The sequence below is a fragment of the Trichoplusia ni genome, chromosome 23 (genome assembly GCF_003590095.1).
Source record: "Trichoplusia ni isolate ovarian cell line Hi5 chromosome 23, tn1, whole genome shotgun sequence".
NCBI lineage: Eukaryota > Metazoa > Arthropoda > Insecta > Lepidoptera > Noctuidae > Trichoplusia > Trichoplusia ni.
Genome location: NC_039500.1, coordinates 5,372,414 through 5,386,593, shown reverse-complemented (window position 1 = coordinate 5,386,593; position 14,180 = coordinate 5,372,414). Strand labels below are relative to the sequence as shown.

Below are 14,180 nucleotides of genomic sequence, written 5' to 3'. Positions count from 1 at the left end.
TAGTATTTTTTCAATCATCCATCATCGGTATATTATATATCGAGAAAAACCACTTATTCTTAACTAACCGCTACAATCACTGAATACTACAGGCTCAACGAGATGAAAATGCAAAATTTTATGCATACTAGGTACTAGTAGACTACCATTATAAGCAGGTGTCGATTAACTACAAGCTAAAATGCTTACTGTACATAGTATATTACAGACTGTAATTGTCCCGTGGTTGGACAATAGTCTCTTTCCATGCAGAGCTTGAGAATTGACTACCACGCTTGCTCACTGCGGGTTGGTGATTCCAGGAGGCCTACCATTACCTCATAAAACAAGATTGTTGCGGGCGTGAAGGAGTAATGCTACCTGTAGTCCGCGGTCTCGCTTCTACAAATCGGCCTCAATTCCAAAAAAAAAAAAAATGATATATTCTTTTATTTACAATCACTTTATTTATTATCGCCAGTGACATACATGTGCACGTGCTTGTCAGAGCGCGCGACGTGTGCGGCCCGCGCGTTGCCCAGCAGCGCGACCACGCGCGGCAGGTCGTACTGGCAGAACAACACCGTCGCCGTCATGTTGCACTCGCTGCCACCGAACTTGTTCTGGTTCACCTCCTGATACCCAATAGTAATGTGGATTTTAACAACTTAGGACGTAATACTTGATATAGCACTAGAAATATTGAGAAGACGACTGTGAAACAATTTGAACCTAAACAGTAAGCGTTTTAGCAAAATTTATAATTGTTTTATTTTATAGGAATTCCTAATCCGATGTTAATTATTTCATGTTAATCATAGAATTTCTTAAAGCAATAATAATAAAGATCACAAACCTGCATCAAATTACACATTTCCGAAAAGAATTGTGGGTAGGTAGGAGGCTGGTAGAAAATAATGTGTCGTATGCCTTTTATTCTGAACCTCCTGAAGAAATGTACTCGCTCAGAGTACAGCATGAAGTGAGCTTCTGTGTGGAAGAACATGTCCCTTGCTCGAGCTATTTTAGCGTCCTGAGAAGGTAAAAACATTTATAACAATCTCAGTTTCATTTTTTTTCTTATACGAAAGATTGGCCATAGGACCCGGTCTGCATATTTACGATATAGCAATACAATAAGCTCTTCAGTAAGATTAAGTTTAAGAATATAGTATTATGTCTTTCTTCCGATTTATTTTTATAGTTAAGTAGCGTAGTTTCATCATGGCAAAACGAGTTAATCTGGGCATACCTTCAACTAGGCACAAGTCCAAGCTACTAAAATTGTGAAGAAATATATGGAGACAAAAAAAAAACATTTACCTTTGAGTATTCACATATTTGCACGAAACCTATGTCTTCTTTTTTGAAGTAATTTCTCAACTGCACGTAGTCGAAGTAGCTCGGTACATATATGAGGGTGTGGCTCATCAGTGTGTCGCGCTGTTTCGGTAATATCTCTTTGATGAAGTATTGGAACCGCGCCTCCACGGACTCAAGGGGATTAGCTGCTGTAAACCTGTAAGGAGTATTTATTGGACTTCAGCTACTGGACAAGCGGATACGGTAATATAGGTGAATAGAAAACAGCAGTGCTCACATAGGTGATGAAAACAAGGTGCTATAACTAATGAACTTTCATTTAATTCCAATGTCTTAATCAATATGGTACTCACCTGTGAAAGATCTGAGGAACTTGTACCAACACTTGTTGTATACTCCCAATTTCTACAGGATTTTCAACTAATACCTTTCCTGCATAATTGTAACATTTCTTGTTTATCACCGACTTAATCTCTGGTAAAGCTACTGATGAAAAGAGAAGGGTTTGTCTGTAAACACACAAAAACAAAAATTATCATCAGTTCACAATAATTTATCAACAAAAAACATGGTAATCAGAACATTAGCCTATTTGAATTCAGTGTGTCAAATGGAAGATGTAAAGGGATGCCTGTAGGGCGTACCTAGCAGTGAGATAATCAATTGAGTAAACCTTACCTATAATACTTGGCCCATCCATTAACTGCCCAAGACCTTACTCTAGAAAAGTCAGTGCCATGAGTCTTTTTGGGTTGTAAATGAAAATGGTCAAGAACATGTAGCAAGTGGTCCCAGTTCTGCATGAGGAAGACATCGGTCTGATCCATCACTAGAAGCTCTATGGAGGCCAGGAAGTCGTAGTCGCGGTCCTCTTCTCCCTCCGCACCTACAATCATGCGAAGCCCTAGAGGCGACGTCACTATGATGTCAGATGAATAGAATTCTGTGTAGAGCTGTAACATAAAAAAATATATTTGTCACATACGGGTCATGAGTACGGAAAATCAACGATACACAAACGTCACAGTGACGTGTACAGAGCCTAGACTGGAGAGGGTGAATGTTAATAAAAATGCGTGCACTCAGTTTTTGAGTTCTCTTCGAATTATCTTACCGAGTAATACTAGCCTAGGAACTGTATTGTGTAATTATGAGTTGGTAATAAGTGATTTGAAGTGTATTGAATGTGAGCTGTATTGTTATTTACCTACCTACGTAATAAACACAAAACGAACCTACAAGTACTTCATTTTCTCGCCGGGATCCCTGCTGATGCCCACAATGAGGGACCGTGAAGATATCGAGTCTCCAATATATATATAAATGGAAAGATGTTATTTCATAACGGTAAGAAAATCCGATATTTAATTTACTAAGTGAACCTACCTTCAAAGTCTTTTTTGTAACTGTCATCCCCAGTCTAAAAGTATCTTCAGTGTTGCCACTAAACATAAGTTCATAGTCTTCAGGTTTGGGGTTCTTTCGAGGCATAATCAATTCTCCACCAGTGAAGTCTTCCTCAAATCTCTTCTTATGCACTACTTCTCCAGCCTCTTTGGGAACCAAAATATCTATTAAAGTTTTTACAACTCTATAGGCAGCATCTTTAAAGGGCACCATTATTAAAACCTGAAAAAATATTACATGGTATAAGTGAATTAAGTTAGTTGAAGGGCATTTTTGACTGACAATGGGACACAAAAAAAAAGTTGTTCTTTATAGAGCTGTGAACTGCTATATAGACTTTCCAGTATTCACCTTTGGCCTGACTAATCCCTGATCTCTGTAGTCATCTGAGGGATCATTCTTTTTCGACAATTTAGCATTGTGATGAATAATCTTAGTCCTTGTTTTAAGCATGTGATTTACTGCATGAAGACAGTATATGTACCGAATTTCATCAGCATTGGTAAATGTCCTGTAAGGGTAGTATAAATCTTGATAGTTGTTTATAACTGAAAACAGTTCCTTCTGTAAAGGTGTGAATACTTCAGTCAATTCCAAGTCTCTTTTCACTAAGTTTGTCTTGTTGGCAGACACAATGTTGCCATGTATTTGAGACTTAATATTTAACTGTTTAAAGTCAACTTTGCTGAAAAGTGTTGGTGCCATTCCTGGTGAGGCATATGTCTTTTCTTCTAATATAGAAACTTTTGTTTTAACCGTCTTTGAGAGTGTTTCTATAGGTTTGGGTATGACTATATTGAGATTTCCTAGGACAGGCCATATCTTATGAGTAGTCTCTACATTAGGTGGGGTGTTTGTTAGGGATACAAGTAGTTCATCAGATAAGTCATGTTGAAGGTGTGTTGTAAATATGTCCGCAGATAAATCATCATCATCTTCCATTTCATGGTCTGATGGCACCTGGAAAATATTACAGTTATATTAAGTACAAACAATTATTTTGTTAACATGAATAAGATTGCATAAAAGTAAAGTCTAACTAATACAGTATTTTGAATATTAATGTTTTTAATGACACAATCTGATGTGTAAATTATTACAATACCTTAACAAATTCGTCGTCATCTTCACTATCTTCCTCACTGGCACTGTCCATGGGATCAGCATCCTCGCCACCATGCTCATCATCACCCATAACATCTTCATCATCAACTTCGCTGTCACTGCTACTCTCTTCACTCCCGGCTGTAGGCTGCTTCTTCTTGTTACTAAAACACGATACCAATTGGTTGTAAGCATCTTCCTCCTCTTCGCTTTCTGAATAGGTCATTTGTTGTTTTTGTAATTTCTCCTCCATTTTTCTCTTTTTCTCGAGCTCTTCCTCGATCTTTTGAGCATTTTTATATCTGTTAAACAGAGCCTTCTTATTAACTACTCTGTCCTCTGTTACCTTTTGCTTCTTTTTGTTATTTGGTTTAACACCGCCTTTTTTCTTTGAAAAAAACTTTTTGCTCTTGTTCATTTTAAATCTTCACTAAAAGAAGATAGATACCAGTAGTTTAGATTAATAGTTTATATTTAATAACGTCAATAACTTATAACAGTAAATAACTTTAATTATAATAATATACACGAGTCAAAAGAACCTATAGTCCGATTTTTAATTCGAGGCAGTAAAATGACATTTCCAGTGTGGCAGGTTTTTAATTCCAAATAAATAGTGATGTGTTAGAATCGACTTATTACAATCAAAAGTTAGTCGAGCTTACATTTTTTATTCAGATATCAAATTAGCTCCGTATAAAAAATATATATTTACGACAATTAATCAAAATGCACGGTGACTGTTTTTAAATGTAAAACGAAAAAAATAATTAATTTAAATTTATAAAATTAAAGCCAAATGCGGTGCTGGTATAAGATGAAGCACCTTACCATGCAAGAAAAGTCGAGCGCATCCAACTCCAAACTGGATGAATTCTGACATTATGCAGTGGTTGGATGAAAAACAAATTTAATATCAACTTACAATAATTATAAAAGCTCAATTAAAGGAAATAGTAAATTTTAGATACATAATAAAATAAAGTATGACTAAATGTCATCGTCGTAGTAAGATTGCCAAACATCACTATTGTAGCGGGTCACCCTTTTTTGTATAAATGACAGTTGCAATTGTCATTTTACTGCAGGGGGAGCACAGTGGCATAGAAAGTACAAATTCAACAGAGTGTAGTGCCATCTATTACTTGAATCTAAAATTAAATCGTTTTTAGTAGGTTTTATGATCAACAGATGGCACCAGTGAAGGAAAATGTGTTAAAAAATAAAAAAATATAGAAACTTAAAAAAATAATCACAGAAGTAAACAAACGGGTAATCGTTTTAATGAAATCAATTGGTAAAATTTCACTACCACTATCATAAATACTGGCAATAATGGCTACAACAAACAAACTACAAAAAAATCAAAATGGTGACTACGTTCTGTGCGTGCGCATCTCTGTAAATTTTCTCCATTTTTTTCAGTTGTGTAATCTCATAGTGAGTGCTTTGAGTCGAGCTTTGATCTTCTCCGTCTTATCTAGTGATTTCACCTTGTAAAAAACATTTCATTTGGTTGAACTATATCGCGAAAGGACGCTTCACTTGTGTTGTTTTTAGTGCTTCGTATTATTTTGTTAAAATGCCTAAGTTATGAAAAAAGAGATACTCCTGAAAGTCCCACAAAAGAGTACATAATTATAGATGAAATTTTTTTGCCACAAAATCAATCCCTGCAAGCTGAAGCAGGGCAAAGAAATTATGTGTCCTGACCAAATGTTTACAAAATGTTGTTAAAACGTACTTCTAACGATGGTGAGGATATTACCAAAAATGCAGCACAATTTTATTATAATAAATATAAGAATTATAATAATATAAAATGAAATTAATTTGTTCTTTGTTTCTTTTCTAACACCTTAAGCGATACCTAGTTATTTGAGTTATTTCTATCGTTCACACCCTAGTGCAACCAAAAAGTATTAGCAATTCCAATAAATATTCAAGAGTATTATGAATATCTTGGAATTCATGAATAGTAGCAGAAAAATATACCCATTTATAGGTATAGTTGTACTTGTTGATATGCGTAACGTATATATAGACGGCATATTAGTTCGGATTCAATTCACAGATGGCGCTACTAGTTCGACGTAGTTTGCAAAAAAAAGGCTCCAGAGGGCTCTCTATTCCTTTATATACTTACTTATACTCTATGTTTTACTGCCTCGAATTAAAAATTGGACTATATATAAGTAACCTAACCTCTATTTTGTTTATATTCCTTCGATAAAGTGATTGTGACATTATTGACACATGACAAGTTGAGTTGCCCTTTACCCACAGATGAATAAATAACCACAAGAAATCTGGGTTAAAAAAGGAAAGAAACGTAATGCGAAGAAACATTAGCACGGGCTCAGTTACATTTCCAACCAAATTTTCATTATATTTCATGTGCCGGTTTCTCGAATGGTACGCATTGACCGAACAATTCTGATTTTATAAGCTTGTACACGTTAACCAAAGAGTATATAAATATGGGACACGGTAACTGTCAAACTGTGTACTCTCTGCTGTCATTATCACGCTGTGCAGTTTGTTTTGTACCTGATATCGAATATTTCAATCACAGATTTCAATATTTTTAATTATTAGTCGTACGTTCGTAGTATAGTAGACTTAGCTCAAATAAGACGAAAATTTTGCTTTTTAATAAACTTTTTATAATAAAATCTGTAAGATATGTGTGAAGATATAGATGATGTTTCAAGAAAAACTTGGGCTCGCTCTCTAGAACCAGTAACAAAGGTATAGTTCAAAACGAAAAAGAAAATCAAAATTTAGATAATTTTAAATTTTTAAAGATGATGTAATGTTTTCAGATTGGTTACATGGATGGAGCATCTGACGGTCAAAGTGCTGTGTTTCAACAAAGTTTCGATGTAGGATATGAACAAGGGCTTAACTTTGGACTAGAAATAGGTTTCAAAGATGCTATTGCAAGGTGAAAATTTATTCATTTATTCTCATATTTAAGTTTTTATACATAAATATATCTACATCATTTCTTATTTCAGATTTCAGCCTGGAGATATTCCTCAGCAGCAGCCTCAAGACCAATGTAAAATTAATTGCCAGATTTGTTTAAATGGTGTAAACTCTCAAGAAAACATAGGCAATTTGTACAATATTCAAAAGGAGAAGAACAGTGATCACCTAAGAAGATTATAAAAAAAAACCCTATTGTATTTACTTATACTATGTTAATTAATAAATAATATTTAAGAATTTATTTATAATCTTGGTTTTTTCTCTGGTGGTGGCTTCATGTTCTCCTGTTTGATTTCAGTCTTGATCTCAACATGCCCTTGTAAGCTGCCATTGGTCATGTCTGCACTGCTAGGATCAACGGGCTCCTGTTTTATTGTGATGTTGTTTACATTCCCATCAACAGCTTTATCATTACCCTTGTCATTTGAATTCTCAGTTTTCACTGTAACTCCATTAGCCTATAAACAGACAAATCAGACAATATTAAAATTTTACTGAGAACTGACTTCACTAGAGCCAAATGAAAAAAATAAGTAAGAGTAATTCTCTCTCATTGAAAACTTTCAGAAAAAAGTTGAAACATATTTTGTTAAATTATGCAAAAGACACAAGATGACCAAAAAAATGAATGAAGAATCATTATATTTATTATTTGTGAGGACCATGTTACTGACCTGACTGGGAGCTTGAGTGATAGGCAGAGGAAACTGCCTCACCAACTCCCCTAGCAACATGTCCACCCTCTGTCGCTGGAACAATGTCGAGGGCTCCTCTTTGGGGGTGCTGCTCACATCTTTAGATGAGGTCTGGTTACTGTTGAAAGGACTTAGACCTACAACAAATAATAGTTATTTACTCCAGAAGAAAAGGCAGATAAATTTTGTTTATTTAATGCTGTTACCTGGTTTAGTGGCTTTGAAATCCCACCAGTATCCCTTACTAGGATGATACCTTGAGTAGGACATTGTTTCTTCAAATGAACACTGGAGATGGTGGACTGCAGATAGCTGCAAATAAAATTGATAACTTCTCTACACTGTATAAAGGCAAATTTTATGTAAATATAAGCATGGAAGCAATTATTTGGATGGTTAATAAATTACCTTTATACTGCATAAAATACAAAAACTAAAATTTTAATCACATTATAATTGATTAAGCTCTTACCAATCTTGAGTTTAAAACACTGGCCAAATCAGGTGCTTGATACACAATGCCAGCTATGATATAATAATCAGCCAGAGGAATAGCTTGTGTGGGGCTGTGTCTGTGCTGTTTACGTATTACATACAAAATGGGGTCTTGTACATGCAGCAATATGTATTCTAGCCCTGTCATGTTCCTGAAAGAATTATTATCATGTTAGTCATGAAAATAATAACTCACGGTTAAAATAACACTTTTACTGAAGACACAATACTCACTGTAGTTGATCCATACTTAGACGCTGCATTTTAACAATCTCATTATTACAAGTACGATCAAAAAATGGATTGGATCTTTCAGAGAAATAGTCCATTATATTGGATGGGCTCAGTAACGGGATCCAGGCAGAATCGTGCCACGAGAGACCTAAAGGGTTTTCGTTAGCTATTGGTAAGTTTCCAATCCTTCCAGGCATCATTTTGACCAGTTACTTCGCTGTAACCTGTTTCGCGTAAATACAGTGATAGCCTCGTAAAAAGATTTGGTGATAAAATACTTTGAATGTAAATACTGTTATACACACTGCTGGTTATTTACTGGATTTGCAATTCTCCTTATGAACTACAATAAACAAGTAATAAAATATTTGACACTATCACAGACTAAACCCATACAATGTCAAACATGATGTTTGACAGTTAGACATTATTATGACATTCAGATTCAAATTGATAGACTAAAAATTTTTGAAATGCCTTTTCACGCTATGTACAAATACAAATCCACTTTTATTGCACATCAAAAGAAAACATTTGATACAGTAAATAATATGCATGTAATTTATGAGATGATTTCAACTATTTTATTTCTAAAAATCTATCCTTAAAGGCGTAACCGCACGCAATCGCTCGTCGCTCGTTTACAGCGACAAACCCGATGACGAGACCCCATTTTTAATTTTGCCGCGACCCGAAAATTCGATGCTTCATGGAGTCACTTGTAGCTCGTTTGCAGCGACAATCTGGTCGAGCGACCCCATTTTAAATTTCCCGAAAACAAAACATTAATGTCTATAATCAAATTGTGAACTGGCTATTATGTAGAAACAAGTGTGATTAACAGTTACATAGGTACATTTTTAACTCGATAAAACTGTACAAAAGGGAAACAAAATTATGGTTTAAACGTACATTGTATATTAAGAAATGTTTTCTTTTCTAGTACTAAAGTGGCATTAATTAATTATTCCGAAAAAAAGAACAAGATTCTATTTTACGCTTGTCGCTTCGCTGCAAACCACAGAATACATTTACTCTGCTGCAAACTCATGTTTGAAATACATAATACATGCGTTAATGCGTTTGTGTTCAGCGCCATCTGTAAGGTGTTTATTTGACAAACAAACTTTGTTTGTAGGTTGAGGTTATTGCAAATTCACGGATAAATACTGTTGTTCCCAGATAATAAAAGATACCTGGATCTTTTGTGTGTAATGACATTTATCAAAATTCCGGCATAATTAGAACAAACGTATCACTTGTCTAAATAATTTATATGTCTGTATATAGATCATGTCATTGTTTCTTGGCACACCTTGTTTTAATTCTGTTTCAAGTGCTATCTTTATTTAACCACACAGGTTAACAAGTATTTATATCAACGGAGTGTCGTGCTCGGAACAGTTTTAGCCATAGGTGTTTAATAAGGCCGAAAATATGGAGAACCGTATCAGATGTTATGAAGATATCGCTTCTGAGGCATTTGATTTAGAAAACTATGTGTCTGATACATCATCTGATCAGGTAAACATTATATTACTTGTTTCATCATGTTTTAAAATTCCACAGAAATAGTTTGTAGAAACAATTTTGAAACTGGAGAATGCAACTAAACCCTATAACAATAATATTTAATTATTTACAGCTTGATGTGGAGGCTATGATACTTAAAATTTATAAGCAATTTGAAAAATCAACTGATATTGAGCCTGAATTTCCTGTTGTAAGAAAACGAGTTCATGTACAATTATTAAAAGATTATCTCAGAAAATTGCCAACTAACTATGAGTGTTTGGATGCTAGTAGAACATGGATAGTCTATTGGATCTTACACAGTTTGTGGTTACTCAATGATATGCCTGATGCAGAAACACTATCTGATGCAGTTTACTTTTTGAACTTATGTCAACATGAAGAAGGTGGCTATGGTGGTGGCCCAGGGCAATACCCTCATCTTGGAACAACCTATGCTGCTGTAAATGCCCTTAGTATCATAGGTACCGAAGAAGCTTACAACTCTCTGGATAGAAGCAGCCTGCAAAAGTTTTTATGGACAGTTAGAGATGTTGATGGATCATTTGCCCTTCACAAGGGCGGGGAACAAGATATAAGAGGTGCTTACTGTGCAGTTAGCATAGCTAAAATTACAAACACATACACAGATGCCTTATTTGATAAAACTGCTGAGTGGATAGTTGGCTGTCAGACCTATGAAGGAGGGTTTGGTGGTTGTCCTGGTATGGAAGCACATGGGGGATATGCATTCTGTGGGATTGCATCCCTAGCATTGTTGAATAAGACGCAACTTTGTGATATTGATGCCCTACTAAGGTGGTGTGTAAACCGGCAGATGCGTTTGGAAGGTGGGTTCCAAGGGAGGACCAACAAGCTAGTTGATGGCTGTTATTCATTTTGGCAAGGTGCTGCATTCCCCATTATCAGTGCTATTCTGTCACAAGGTAAAAATCTGTTTGATAATACAAATTTGGCAACAATGAAATAATTAAAAATAACTACTTAAATAAATAATTATATTTCAGACAATAAAGAGTTAATAGAAACTGTACTCTTTGATCAAGGTGCATTGCAAGAGTACATCATTATCTGTTGTCAAGCATTACCCAGTGGTGGTTTTATTGATAAACCTGGCAAGTAAGTATTGTCACTTAAGTTATTATTAATGTAAAATTACAATGATTTTAAAGAATACAATAAGTGTATGTCCTCAATGTGGGGTCCTTTTAGAAATATGTAAAAAAATGCTTGCCATTTCTTTGTTATGGTGACTCTACACCAATGATTAAGGATAACTTACTAAAACATATTTGACTTAGGTTTGGCATGTTATTGTTTGTGCACATCTCAGGACAACAATCTGAAAAGGAATAGGAATTTAGACAATGCTTGTCCTAATCCTAAACTGTTTTTATTTGTAACATACTTTATATTGTTGCAGGCATAGAGACATCTACCACACTTGCTATGCTCTCAGTGGGCTGTCTGTTGCTCAACACGGCACAGGGGCGGGCGACCCCTTCGTTGTCGGCCGACCAAAGAATGAGCTTAACAGAATACATCCTTTGTATAACGTGGCGCCGCATCTCGCCTACAATGCTGTTCATTACTTCATAAGGCATCCTCCACCAGTCAAAGACAAAAATTAATTAATTCTGACAATATCCAAAGCTTATCTTTGTCCCATAGTTTTCTATGTGCCTCGCTAAATAAAATATTAAAATGTTTTGTGGTGTGTGTGTGTCTGAAAATAAGTTCAATAGTCAATGTTCACATATTCTGATAAGGCTTTCACTGTCACAGTTATCATTTTTAAAACAGCAAAAATCAGTGTCATGCTGTGACTTTCAAGTTATCACATTTCTTTTCTGTGATTAAAAAGATATTTAAATTATAATGTCATGGTTGTTAATAAGTGAATTTATAAATAATGATAATATGAACTATTGTAATACATATTTTCATGAATTTTACACAACACAATTTACATTCCCTATCCTATGTAGATAAGTCACAATTCTATTTTCCAGATAATCTTTATTAAATTGGGTGGCATAAGAGTATTATAAAACAATGCATTTTATTATGCTAATTTATTTATTTTGTCGTTTTGATATAATAAATTGTAACTATTACAGGATATTTCTCTTTAACCTTAATCATATCTGTATATATGACACCTATCAGATATAGGTACATTCAAAGTGAACAAATATAAATCATTAACAATTTTTGTGATAGAGATAAACCTTTAGAGCTACATAAATAAGTGATACATATATTTGGTACTAGTTGAAATACAGTTGTTTCAATTACACCAAAACAAATTCCTCAGATTCTATGTCTGTATCACTGTCTTGTATGTTAGGAGTGACCCAATTTTGCTCTGTTTCATAGATAGAATATCTTATATTAGGGTAGTTCATAACATTACTACAAGATCCACTATTTAGAGTAAATATAGGGTATTCGAAATTTGCAGATACACCTTGAGGGACTAGGAATGATTGTATTATATTGATGAATGTTTCTACATCATGTTGGGTAGCCAGTAGAAGCCTATGCAACAAGAGGGATCCATTTTACTTAGAGGCATTTTTCTTGGTGATCTACAATGAAAAGATTGCAAAGAAAAGTTAGGTTGCCAAACATCTACCATTTCTTGACAATAATGTGGATCTAAGTGAATCAATCTATCATCTTGGTAACCAACAAAGTAAAGTGAATGTTTGGGTCTTCCTCCAATTATACCTATACAAAAATCTAGTGTAAGTAGTGATGTAAGACAAGGGCCATAAATGGGATTGAATTTATCTGATCCCAACTTTACAGGTACTAAAAGAATAAGTGATTTCCAAGAACCATTTGGTAATCTACACAGTGAATATACATCTTGAATATAAATAGTTGAATCTTGAGCAACATAAACTTCTATATTATCAAACTCATAATTTTCTTTAGAAGCAGCAGACATGACTGCCTTCAAGCAGTGAGCTACAGAAGCAGGGCCATACCAGTCTCCTGGTTTCTTCCCCAAAGCTTCTCCCAGACTTACCATCTGGTGTATAGATAATGGACTGTTAACGGATGATTTGTCACCAAACCATTTAATTATAATGCGATGGAGACAATCTTCTTGAAATTCCCTAGCATTTTGTATAGCTTTTTCAGGAGACCATCTCCAGGATCGTCCAAGAAAATGACACACCAGTGCCTGAGCAAGCAGCATTTGTCCACTCCGCAGCATGCAACCCCAGCCACAGTCAGTCGTAAATGATGAACCTGACATTGTCGGAAATTCTCTCCTATAAGTCATCCAAATTTTGCTGATGAAGTCAGATTTAAAGCCTTCAATACCTTCGCCATATATTTGCTCCATAGGTTCATGAGCTGTAGCTTCCGTGCCAATTTCAGTAGAAGATTCCAGTGATCCCGTAGGGCTTAGCTTTCGATGGTAACATCGGCCTAACAACCACACTGGAGATTCTTTCGAAAAACTCGTTTTTAATTTCACTGTCCATCCAAACTTTACGTTATTCCACATGGATAAGAGGCGGGATTCAACTTTTCCTTTGAGATCAAGTAATTCTTCCGAGCCATCTCGAGCATTTGAAGCTGCCGCTTTAGTTTTATCAACTTTAGTCGAAGATGTATTTGGCGTTATACTGTTTTCAGAAGAAGTTAATTCGGAATTCTGAACAACAATGCTACTAGAGCCGTTCATTATATCACATTGGTACCATAACTAATGTTACTGTTGGTATTAAATTATAATCCAATGTTTACTGACTAGTCAGCAATACCGTCTTCAATAATATAGTAATATTCAGTCTCCATAATCCAAGTTTTTACATAGTCTTAAGTTAACGGATTGACTATAATATTATTAAATACAATAGCTACATATGAATGAGTAAAATTATGGAAAATAATATTCTATTTGAACACAATTTCTTTGATAGGTATGAAAAACATCACGAGAAAAAGTACACACAATCACACAATGACATCTTGATGTGGGACTAAATTTGACAGAAAATTGACACAGATGCAACTAAATCACATAGAGAAAAGAAAAGATGGAGAATACATTGGAGAATAGTAACGTTGCTGAGCTGCTATTTTTGAAAATATCAAGCGTATTGCAAAATACGCTAGTAGAGTATATAATGTCTTTGCAAAATAGTTAAAGTCAAACTTCAAAGTATCTTTAATGGGTCAAACAGCAGTCAAACCGTGTAAACGGTTTTGGGTGGCATGTCATTTAGTCATGTAATGTAATATGAGAGAAATAAAGACTTTGAATTGAATTGAATTGATTGAGAGTATTGAGACATTGGGTGGTTACCGGTGTTAAATTAAAATGATAAACTACTTATTACAATAAAACAATAAAATGAAACGTTTGTGATTCTTTTGTAATTCTTTCATTTC

General features: G+C 34.8%; 5 protein-coding genes across 5 annotated transcripts; 2 read left to right on the top strand and 3 right to left on the bottom strand.

Moving 5' to 3' along the window:
• Positions 1–414: 414 nt before the first annotated feature.
• On the bottom strand, positions 415–4,333 carry LOC113504781 (digestive organ expansion factor homolog). The gene is made up of 8 exons (XM_026887219.1): positions 3,815–4,333; positions 3,061–3,669; positions 2,689–2,931; positions 1,981–2,255; positions 1,656–1,811; positions 1,303–1,498; positions 836–1,012; positions 415–614 (listed from the first exon to the last, which is right to left on the bottom strand). Exons 1-8 carry the CDS (start codon positions 4,229–4,231, stop codon positions 444–446), a joined length of 2,244 nt encoding a protein of 747 aa, XP_026743020.1. The 5' UTR covers positions 4,232–4,333; the 3' UTR covers positions 415–443.
• A 1,992-nt stretch (positions 4,334–6,325) lies between these two features.
• LOC113504854 lies at positions 6,326–7,048 on the top strand. Its single transcript, XM_026887334.1, has 3 exons — positions 6,326–6,564; positions 6,639–6,760; positions 6,834–7,048. Exons 1-3 carry the CDS (start codon positions 6,499–6,501, stop codon positions 6,985–6,987), a joined length of 342 nt encoding a protein of 113 aa, XP_026743135.1. The 5' UTR covers positions 6,326–6,498; the 3' UTR covers positions 6,988–7,048.
• On the bottom strand, positions 6,754–8,649 carry LOC113504853 (mediator of RNA polymerase II transcription subunit 6). Its single transcript, XM_026887332.1, has 5 exons — positions 8,232–8,649; positions 7,975–8,149; positions 7,709–7,814; positions 7,482–7,639; positions 6,754–7,265 (listed from the first exon to the last, which is right to left on the bottom strand). Exons 1-5 carry the CDS (start codon positions 8,429–8,431, stop codon positions 7,050–7,052), a joined length of 855 nt encoding a protein of 284 aa, XP_026743133.1. The 5' UTR covers positions 8,432–8,649; the 3' UTR covers positions 6,754–7,049.
• Positions 8,650–9,343: 694 nt separating this feature from the next.
• LOC113504766 (protein farnesyltransferase subunit beta) lies at positions 9,344–11,881 on the top strand. Its single transcript, XM_026887198.1, has 5 exons — positions 9,344–9,509; positions 9,593–9,755; positions 9,877–10,690; positions 10,772–10,883; positions 11,188–11,881. Exons 2-5 carry the CDS (start codon positions 9,669–9,671, stop codon positions 11,393–11,395), a joined length of 1,221 nt encoding a protein of 406 aa, XP_026742999.1. The 5' UTR covers positions 9,344–9,509; positions 9,593–9,668; the 3' UTR covers positions 11,396–11,881.
• LOC113504765 (cysteine protease ATG4D) lies at positions 11,825–13,868 on the bottom strand. Its single transcript, XM_026887197.1, is given in 2 exon segments — positions 11,825–12,297; positions 12,300–13,868. Coding segments are annotated over 2 exon segments (1,410 nt in total). The 5' UTR covers positions 13,471–13,868; the 3' UTR covers positions 11,825–12,058.
• Between the last annotated feature and the right edge of the window lie 312 nt (positions 13,869–14,180).